This window comes from Strix uralensis, chromosome Z (genome assembly GCF_047716275.1).
Source record: "Strix uralensis isolate ZFMK-TIS-50842 chromosome Z, bStrUra1, whole genome shotgun sequence".
Lineage (NCBI taxonomy): Eukaryota > Metazoa > Chordata > Aves > Strigiformes > Strigidae > Strix > Strix uralensis.
The window spans coordinates 46,762,998-46,773,475 of NC_134012.1; the positions used below are offsets into that span (position 1 = coordinate 46,762,998).

Sequence of the window (10,478 nt, forward strand, 5' to 3'; positions counted from 1 at the left end):
CTGCTCTCACTATGGAATTATGTCCTGTGCTTGCAATGACATTGATCTGTTTTGTTGGAGAAGCTGGTAGAACTAGAAGTTAACTGGTGCCTAAATGATAATGAGTAGAATGAGGTTCTTTGAAACTACCAGTTCATTTCTTAGCAGTGATTACTTGATCAGTAATTTATTGAAGTCTGATGAAAGCAATACAATTACTGCTTCAAATTGATTTGCTCTGCTTGTGCTTTCAAAATTCACAATCTTCAAGAGAAAAAGCCCATATTTCACAGGAATGTGACTTGCTATAGGGAGTGGTGTCACACTCCTCCTTCTCCTCTCTTGTGCAGGCAGGTTGCTCTTGCTCATCACCAAGAGGTAGTCAGACTTCAGTGTTTCACCAGCTAAAGTTCTGTGCATTAATTAACAAGGTATTAATGCTGCCCGATACTCATTCATTGCTAAAATCTGGTTTCCTTCTGGGCAAGTAAGAGTGTTTATGGTGTTGCCAGTTTCCAGGTCACTTGTCCTGTTGGAAATTCAACTATCAGGAGTAGAAGATTATATTTATCTCATCAGAAATCCTGGATATGATTGACAGGGCGCCTATTAACATTTGAGTATGAATTGCACTAACAGGCAGAGAGTAAAAGATTTGTGAAGAGAAAAGTGTGAAAATTCTACCATGTGGTATTTGTTGCTTCTCTGTTCATTTTTCAGTGTCAACAGGAATGGGGAAAACCAGAATTGTAACCTTAAAAACCAGACAAATATAACTGTATAAATGTGTTGCTTTCAATATATCTTTGGCAGATAATGTAGGTCCTTGATCTACCCTAGGGACTACAGCCAGAGAAAATAATTATGAGAAGTTTCATATGTGCTAAAGGCAATACCATTATGTAAAATTAGAGGACTCCATATAAATCCTCCAGTAGAGAGATTTTAGAAGCTGGAAAATTGAAATAGTTGAAAGCCACCAGCATAAATTAGAGCACAATTCACCTTAAAGTAGAAAACATTTTAAAATTAGACAGATCAACAGTGTAGAACAGATATACTGAAGTTTAAATTAGGATCATACATTCAATTATTACCTATTAATACTTTAACTTTTTATTTATATATTATGATAGGTAGCTAATAAATAACTTTAAAATCCATCATTTCAATCTCTAAACTATTAATACAGTCTACCCAAAGCACAAACACGGTAATGGAGCCATCTTAGTGTGTGTACCTTATTGTAGGCTGTATTTGGTTTGATCAGTGTTCTCCTTCCTGCAGCTTTCACGCATAGTTTACTTGATATTACCTACATTCAATACAGTAGCTGATACCTTTTTTTTTTCTGTATATCTGAGCGGAAAAATAATCCAACAACAAAGAAACTATCTCCTTAGGTCTACATAGCACTATTTGGTGTAAACCTGGAGCGAACACCAGAAAAAAAAGGGCGTGTTACCCACCTTCTATGGCATATTGCCCACTTTCATTACTTCATTTAGTTCTGCAGTTAACTGCAGTGGTCCTGCCTGTGGCACAACTGGGGACAGCATCATGTGGCATCTGCTCTAAGAGTTATTCATTCATAACAACTTAATTAGAAGTTTTGGCAGCAGAGAGGCAGCAAATCATAGTAACATTTCCATAATAAACCCTGCCCCATTTGTTCCCAGTTTTTTTGGTGTCCTATTAGCTGAACATCACTGTTTTGCAGAAATTAACCTGTTTAATTCTTACCATTTTTAAGGGTAGAGAACATGGCCATGCGACTAGAAGAAGTAAATGAGCGAGAGCACTGCATGAAGGCCTCTCTGCAGACTGTTGACATCAGGCTTGCTCAGCTGGAAGATATGATGGGACGAATGGTGACTGCCTTAGAAAAACTGACCGGCATAGAGAGAGGTGAGACAACCAAGATACGATCCAGAACCTCATCCGACTGTACTGATGCAGCCTACATTGTGAGGCAGAGTAGCTTCAATAGTCAGGAAGGAAATACTTACAAGCTTCAAGAGAGCATAGATCCCACAGGAGAGGAGTCCATGTCCCCAACATCTCCTACAATCATATCCCGCATGCGAAGTCACTCTTTCTATGCAACAAATATGAAAGACAAGTGTGGGTTGGAAAAGTTTGAAAGCATTTTTAAGGAAAGATCTCCAAGCCTGCATCGGGCTATCAGTTCCCACTCGATAGCAAAAGAAGGAAAGGTTCCCTTAGCCCCTACCAGCACTTTATCAATTGCCCCAGACTCCAGAAGGCCTTCATCTTGTATAGACATTTATGTTTCTGCTATGGACGAGATGCATTCTGACACAGAGCCTCTCGACAGCTCCATAAATATGCTTGGTACTGGAGATGCAGCTCTGCAGGCTCACATAGCCTCTTCCATTTTAGCTAACAGTGCATACATTAGCAGTACACCTGGTGAAAAAATTTCTGGCAGGAGTCTTGATTACGAGGAAACCTCTGGAGTAGAAACAAGAGCATTTTCTTCAGACTATTCACAAATCACAGATTGCCAAATCCCCTGGGATTCAGACCCTCCCTTGTATCACACCTTAGAGCGATCTAAAAGCAGTCGTTATCTGGCTACAACTCCATTTATTCTGGAGGAAACGCCAATTGTGAAATCTCACAGTTTTATGTTCTCTCCATCTCGAAGCTATTTCAGCAGCCTTGGTGTCCCAGTCAAAACAGCAGAGTACACAAGTATTACGGACTGCATAGACACGAGGTGTGTGAGTGCTCCCCAGGCCATCGCAGAGAGGGCCAGTTTCCCTGGAAGTCTTGGGGGAAAAGTGGAGGACTTGGGATGCTGCCACCCAGAGAGGGAAGCTGAACTAAGCCACCCAAGCTCTGATCATGAGGATATTGAGGCCAAAGAGAAGAAGGGGATCCCCTTATCTCCTCAAGATGTCAATGCTACAAGAACTCTGGCCAACAGCATCCCACTTCCAAAAATAGAGCGGGCCAACAGCTACTCTGCAGAGGAGTCAAACATGTTGTATGCACAGCACACACGAAAGAGCTACTCTATCAGCGACAAACTTGACAGACAGCGAAATGCAACAGGCCTGCGAAACCCCTTCCAGAGGAGTAAGTCCTCGAGGCCAGAGAGCAGAGGGGACAACCTGTCCATGAGGAGACTGTCAAGAACGGGAGCCTTCCGCAGCTTTGAAAGCAAGCACAGCTAGGCCTAGACAAAGCTCACCGGCAGTCTAAGGGTCATCTGCTCTCCAGTCCATTTTTCTTAGCAGAATTTAAAAAACCTCACATCACCCTGTGTCAACTCCAGTTGGCATTAGCCACCGGTCAAGGGGGAGCACATTGTCAGTCTCAGCATCGCCCACTGAGTTACTGCATCTTGACCCAGTTGACATTTGCACTTAAGGAAAAAGGGAGGGATGAAAGCTTTACAAAGACTTCAGTAAACAACAGGAGTAACAAGTCCCCTTTATAAAGTCACAGGAAATAAATGAGTAGGTTCAGAAATCTGCCTTTTATTAGAAGGCATCCTAAGATCTTTGATCATTATTCAAGTTTTTAGGATGAAGGAATTAATTGGCAGAAAGAGATGTACAAATTAGATGTTCTAAACTTCAATCACTACTTCTTTTTCATCTGTTTCACCGTTGTGATGACTGATGAAAAGCATTTGTTATTTCTGTATGAACTGGCAGCAAACAAACCTAAAGTCTCCCAAATCCCTTGCATCCCACACTTGTGGAAATGAAGAAAGATGAACAAGATAACAACCACAACGTTCACTTGTCTCTTTTTGTAGCAACTCCTAGTGCCACACAAAATTTATATTTTCAAGAGCATAAGGGAAATGAAATGCATTTTGTACTGCAACTTAAATGGAGAAAGAATTTATGTTAAAATATCAGGTGATTTCCTGTATAAAACAGGCATTCTAGATTCTAGCACAGCTGAGCAAGCTCAGGATGAATGTAATTAAGCGGAATAGTATATATTTATTTTTTTACCACATTTGTCATCAATATGTTGTCTCACTAAATCAAAGGATGTGATGGAACAATAAGAACAGGGTGATCAGAGTAGAGCACGGTAATATTGTCGGCTTCTCCTGCTCCGTTTAATTACATGTACAAACTGGGGAGATTTACCCACCGGGCTGCTACCAGCCTCTTCTTGCTGTTCCATTTGAGCTGCCGATTTTTCACATCATTCCCTCACCTAAAAATACACACCTTTTTTTTTTTTCATGAGGACATGGCCGTATTTGAACATTTAAAAATATACAAAATTTATCAAGCAGTCTGAATCCAGATTAATGCAATTAGACTGAAGTTACTTAAGCGAAAATGTTATTGGCAGAGGACTGGAAAACACTGAGAAGAATATATGCTTTTAAGGTAAGTTATAGAGCCAAAGTGAAACTGCAGATGTCTGTAAACAGCAAAAGCCATCAGTTGCAACTAGGCTACCACTGTTCAGCAGCATATCACACAACGTGCATTTTAGTAGGAGAAAGTACATCTGAATGGTAGTGCAGTTACGGGTTTTGGTTGAAGACAGTCGTAACTCCACTGACCCCGTCCACGTTCTAAGGGTCAGCAATGTCAACCAGTTTCAAACTTCTCATGAGAAGATATCACAGTGGTCACAGGTGTAAGGGTATGCAGAAGACAGGAAAAGGGTGGAGAAGCATAAACTGCAACTGGATCAAAATTTCACATATTTTACGAAGGCACAGATTTTAAGCTTTTAAAGAGTTGAAGCTAGTGCTGTCAAAAATTAAAACAACTCTACAATGACCAACATCTGTGTAGAACCAGCTCCTTTTTGTTATCAAAAACGAACACTTGCAAGTGGGGTACAGTCTTCCCATTATTTAAATGGGAGTTACCTCACAAATCTCTAAGGCAGCTTTGAAAATGCAGGCTGACATTTTCTTACTGGAATGTCACCCTGGAAGACTCTGAGCACCATATGAGAGCTAAATCTGAAAGGCAACAAATCCAGACATAAAAATAATCATCAGCCTCAAGAAAAGAGGCAAAGAAGGTGAAAACATTGAGGTACTGAGTCACTGCGTTGGAAAGTTCAGGAAATAAAGAAATGCAGCATGGGGACTTCAAGTACAGTGTGTTTCATACTTCCTGCACCAACGTGTTCCTTGCTTTCTTCTATTTGATCAGGCTTTCAATGAGCTAAACTCCACCAAGACACCATGTTTATGCAATTGCCTTGCAGTCCATGTGCAGTGTTATGGTCACATGGCAACACCAAGAAAGGTCAGAAACCTTTCTGTGCATTATGAAGCATGCTTGGGACAGGCTGATTGTTGAACAATAGCAAAATGTCCAGGGGAAAAGGAACTTGTGTTTAACAATCTGCTTCAAATGTGCCAACTTTTGTTAGCAGCCTTCTCCTAAGGCTTCTCCAAATCTATCTATCCTTGGTGAGTAGAGGGGGATATTCTCACTTTGTTTTCTTTGTTACTTATACGAATGTCTGCTAAAACTGTTCATGGACTCTTCCACCATCACCATATTACTGGCCTACTCTAGAGGAACTTCAGATTCATTAGAAATTCCTCAAGAGCGCTTAGTGAATTAGTTCAAGGCATAGGGCTCTCCTCTGGGGTAGATATCATTGCTTAGTTTGTCAGGGTAAAGGAATTTGCCAAACCCAGAAGCTGTATAAATGTTTAGGATACAGCACTTTATTGATCTGGAGCACATATTCCAGGTAAAATGAAACAGGACACTTTATTTACCTCTTAAAATTTGCCATTATATATAAAATGTAAATTCAGATGTTAAAAGTGTGATTGCAAGATGTCAGAACACTACTTTTCCTGAATGTTTCCCATTTATTCTACAATGTGGTGTCTATAGAATATATTATGATAGATGTTAGATTATTTTATCTTCACCTGTTTTTTTACACACTGCATCAAACTGCTCTTTTTTGAATTTGATGGTAAAATACCCATGCAAAGGGACCAGATTTCCCACTCTCAATATTATGACCATTTAGTGAGAGTAGAAGTCTTGTCATCCATCATCATGTAGCTATAGCATGTGCCATATGACATATTCTGTATCAAATGATAGCTTATGAAATAGATATATATACACACATATATGCATATCTCCCATATATAAACCAGTATACTTGTGACATGTGGTAATATTAGTGAACGTTACAGGACAGTTTTAATATCACATTATAAGGTCTTGTCTGTAAATCTGTAACATTCAATAAAATAGCACATGTTGCATTGAGCATTAAGTTCCACTATCCAATTATTAGCTTACATATGGAATATGCATTTCTGGTCACAGTGTGTAAATTTGGTATGTTTCACACATTTCTCTGTATAGCTCCACTTAAATGTCTGTATGAGCTGACGTATAAACTTCTAATGAGCCACTGTGGGCTGTGACAGGTGAGTTGTGATAGTGTGAAAGATGAACTGGCATGTTATGCAAAAGATTATAACATAAATGAACTTTAATAATATTTTGAAACTCAACTGAATTTAGCTGTTTGTTTACATATGCTGGCCGACTGAGGAAGCGGTATACAGTATTTTATAAATATTTTCCTATAGTAATCCATTCTGTTGTTTCCAGTTTAAGTGATGCTATTCTACAGTTCGGGTATACACTTGTCCTAGGTATTGGATTATAGCACATTATTCTTTCACAATAACAGTGTGATATGACTGAAGTAGTTTCTCTTCCTTACAGTCCAGTCTTCTTTTGTGTCAATGAAAATGCATGCACTGTTCCATGAGTTTCTTTGGACTATTATGAGACTTAACATTTTGCTATTGCCTGCCTGTAAAGATGAATCCAGTTAGGAATGAATTCAAACTTTTGGATGTTTACATTATTTCCATTATGTTTTAGCAAAATAAGTGATTTTTTATTATTTTTAAATGACAATTGTATTTTATGAAATTGAAATATTCAACACAAAATGCGAACCTACAGCAGTGCTCAGACATTTGGCTCTCTCTTTTTTTGGAAGAGATAAGGTGCTACTTTATTGTTCTTAGCACAAGTGCCAGTTAACAAATGGCAGTGAGGGGATAATTTGAAAATACAATGAAAAACCAAAACATCCATTCATCCACATAAGGAAATCCCTCTGGGTTCCAGATATAGATTGCTTTTTTTTCATTTTCCATTTATAGATTTTTTGGTAAAAAAACTGATTTGTACCTTTTGTGGAATGGATAGCCTTTTGTCAGGGGATAAATATCTTAGTTAGGTATATTTTTTTGTATGAGAAGAAAATGATTTGTTTCTTAGAAACTGTCAGCGCATGGAAAATGCAACTACACAAATAACTGCTCAGAAAAAGTGCTGGTAGCAGCACACAGCCTTAGTCCAATGACTGCAGTTGGAGCAAACAAGTATCTGTCCTGAGAGCAGAAGTTATCAAAGGTATTAGCTTAGAGTGAGACAGTGAAAAAAATTTCTCTGTAAACTCATGGTGCAAATTTTCAAAACAAGCATAAATGTCTTGTTATGTTGCTCAGGTTATATGCTTAAGAAGATCTGATAATCACCAGAAGGGAAAATGTGAGCTGGTCATTCCTGGATTTCCCTAGGAATAGATAAGTAGTTGTGATGTCTCTCCCCTGCTTAAAAATAATAGTATATTTGCATTTTTGCACAAATATGCACAATTGTTTCAACAAAGGCCACATTTTCAGTTCTGTTTAAAGATGCCAGATATAGATCTTCAAAAGAAATGGGAAAGCTTCCTCACATGAATTTTCCCTCATCCACCTCAAATAACAGCACAGTCCAAACTGGGCAGAAGTGATGGGGGGGTGTCTGCTTACCTAATGAAAACCTTCACTCCTCCAGATGGTATTCACTGGCCTTGCCACACGTTGGTATAAAAGCAGTAGTGTTGAATGTGGAGGGACTGAGTTTCTGCACCCCAGTGAGAGTTATCCTGCTTTATAGCCAATTACAGGGTGAACACTACAGGTCACACAGGCTTCTCTTCTCTAAGACTGACTACGATTATGGTCTTACTGATGCTGGTGCAAATCTGCAGAAAATCCACTGATTTCAGTGGAGTCAGAGGATGGATTTATTCTGCATTTCTAACTCTATATTACTTTGAATCATGGCACAGATCCTAATCCTAATCCTAACCCTGAATCATCATTAAGTGGGAAGTCTAATGACTGAGCCATTGAGCCAGACTGGTTGTGAAACAGCTTCTGACCTTTTAATTTTTTCTGTATGCTTTCAGATCTCTCGTAGAGCCACACAGTACTTATTTCAAAAAGCTATTAGGAAAAAATGTTTCATTATGAAATTGCTGCTGTTTCTGCTGCAGGGTAACTCTTCTTTATTTTAGTATTTGGTAGGGAGGGGGAAGGGACAGAAGTGGGAATTGGCTGTGAAATATAATTTTATGCCTGCACAAGAGTAAATTGTATTAAAGTTATATCCTTATTCCACCACTGCAGTTGTTGTACATGAGGAGAGTCTATATGCTGCTACTGCTGTCTGGAACAGTGTTTGCAATATACTATACTAATAGCTGTTTAATCGTTTATTATTTGGGCTATCATTTGTAAGTGTATAACAATCATTTATAAAGGGAGATAAATGATTAAAATGTCATTTTAAACAAATTCCTACTAATATGAAGCTTTTCAAGTATGATTTGTCTAAATGTATATCATTAGGGAAAACGGTCCTTTCCAAAGGTCTACTGGATTCACAATGCACTTTTAGACTGTGTTTAGATACGTAATAAAAAGCAGAAGTTGGCAATTACTACAGTAGAACTTTCTGAAATTTCTGTAACAATTGTTTTGCAATAAAAAAAGAGATGTAGTTCAAAACATCTGTTCTTACCGGAGCATTTATTTATGGTCACTTGCTTTCAAATCAATAAAGCAATGATGCAGTGGCAGCTGCTTTTCTCTAAGATCTCTCACTACTCTAGTTCTAACTTTACAGCTTTAAAGAAAATCAAAGGGTTTGCACTATTACGCACAGGCATTTTGAATGTTGTAGGTTATTTCCATCTCCGAGATCAGGTGTCATTCAGGTGTCCCTTATCCTGGCCAATATCAGACCCCAGTTTGAACCAAGGCAGACATACATCTTGGTGTGTTTACTTAAGAGGTGGGAATAGTTTCTTTTATTTGAAGCTACCATTTCAGCAAAGGGGGAAACATAAGCATGGATTGCAGATCCTCTCTAAATTGTTTCCACATAGACTGGAAGAAGCATGCTCCTTTGTATGGCAGTCTCCCCACATGGGTGGCATTGCTGCCTCTTGTAGCTAAAGAAGGTTCATTAAAAACAAAAGGCACCAAGTAATCCAGTAGTACCTACAACTTCCTCTGAACTGGTATCTCACCTTCCTCAAGAAAGAAGTCATTGTCTCTTTCTTCATGCAGCTACAACCAGCTCCTGATACTTCCCCACAAAAATGTTGAAAAAAAGGGAGTGACACAAAATAAGCCAAGATCAGGATCTGCTGCCTCCATAAATCAGCCTTCACAGAGATTATAATGTCTTTTAGCTAAATGCCAAAGAAACACAGGAAACATCCAATTGAATAAGAAAGATAGCAGATACTCAAAACAGTTCTCCACAGATCAGTCACACTTCAGGAGAGGAATAGTTCAGAGAGATGTTCTTTATTTCAGATTTCTGAGAAGGAAATACTAAATTCCTTAATCAGATTTTATCTAACCCTTTCTCAGGAAAGGGTTATGCTTCTTTTGAGATAACACTATATTTCAGGTCTCCCTGGGATTTTTTCACAGTAACAAACTTCACCTCAATTCAGCCAAAGCAATATCACCAGCCTTGATTTTCATTCCCATGAGCTGCAATATTGTAGCCCTTAGGGCAGTGGTCTAGTCTCTTTTAATCTCTTTAATGCATAATAGCAAAGCACTCCATTTAACATTGACCATAGCAGTCAACCCTGATTCATTATCCTCATAACTGAATACAGCAAGAACTTACAGTTACAGCAATCCTCACTGTCTTTGCATATCAAGCTCAAATTTCACTTTGTTTGTTTCTGGAATAACAAAGAACTTGTAAAACCCCAGGATTTCATTATTTTGAAATTTTCAAATAACTGATTGCAGGCATAAATATTGTATATTTGGATTATACTTTTGGGAGGCAATAATGACAAGCATTATCTGAAAGGTTACTGCAGTTTGTTTATGGGAAATAACAATAGTAGCCCATGAATAGTTACAGACATCCCACTGCAGATGATACAGGCTACTGTTGTAGAGAACTATGAGTGGAAAAAGCACAGCTATGAGAGGACCTGCCTTTGTAGTCTGGATTTCAAAACAAGAAGTTCGACAGCTGCACAGACAGTTGGAGAGACTGATAACGCTCCTACCACCTTCTAAAACTTAAATATTTTGCTACACCTTTCCTCACTTAAACATGTAGCCAAATGTTAAAGTCACATGCACACCACTGAATCAGACTATGGAG

General features: G+C 38.6%; 1 protein-coding gene across 1 annotated transcript in view; it reads left to right on the forward strand.

Annotated features, from left to right (window-relative positions):
• The window catches only part of TRPM3 (transient receptor potential cation channel subfamily M member 3), a 307,424-nt gene extending 298,580 nt beyond the window's left edge, over positions 1-8,844 (forward strand). Inside the window, exon 25 of the mRNA XM_074855487.1 lies at positions 1,733-8,844. Coding sequence (XP_074711588.1) covers positions 1,733-3,182 — 1,450 coding nt within the window. The 3' untranslated portion in view covers positions 3,183-8,844. The remainder of the gene's footprint in view (positions 1-1,732) is intronic.
• The last annotated feature ends 1,634 nt before the right edge of the window (positions 8,845-10,478 follow it).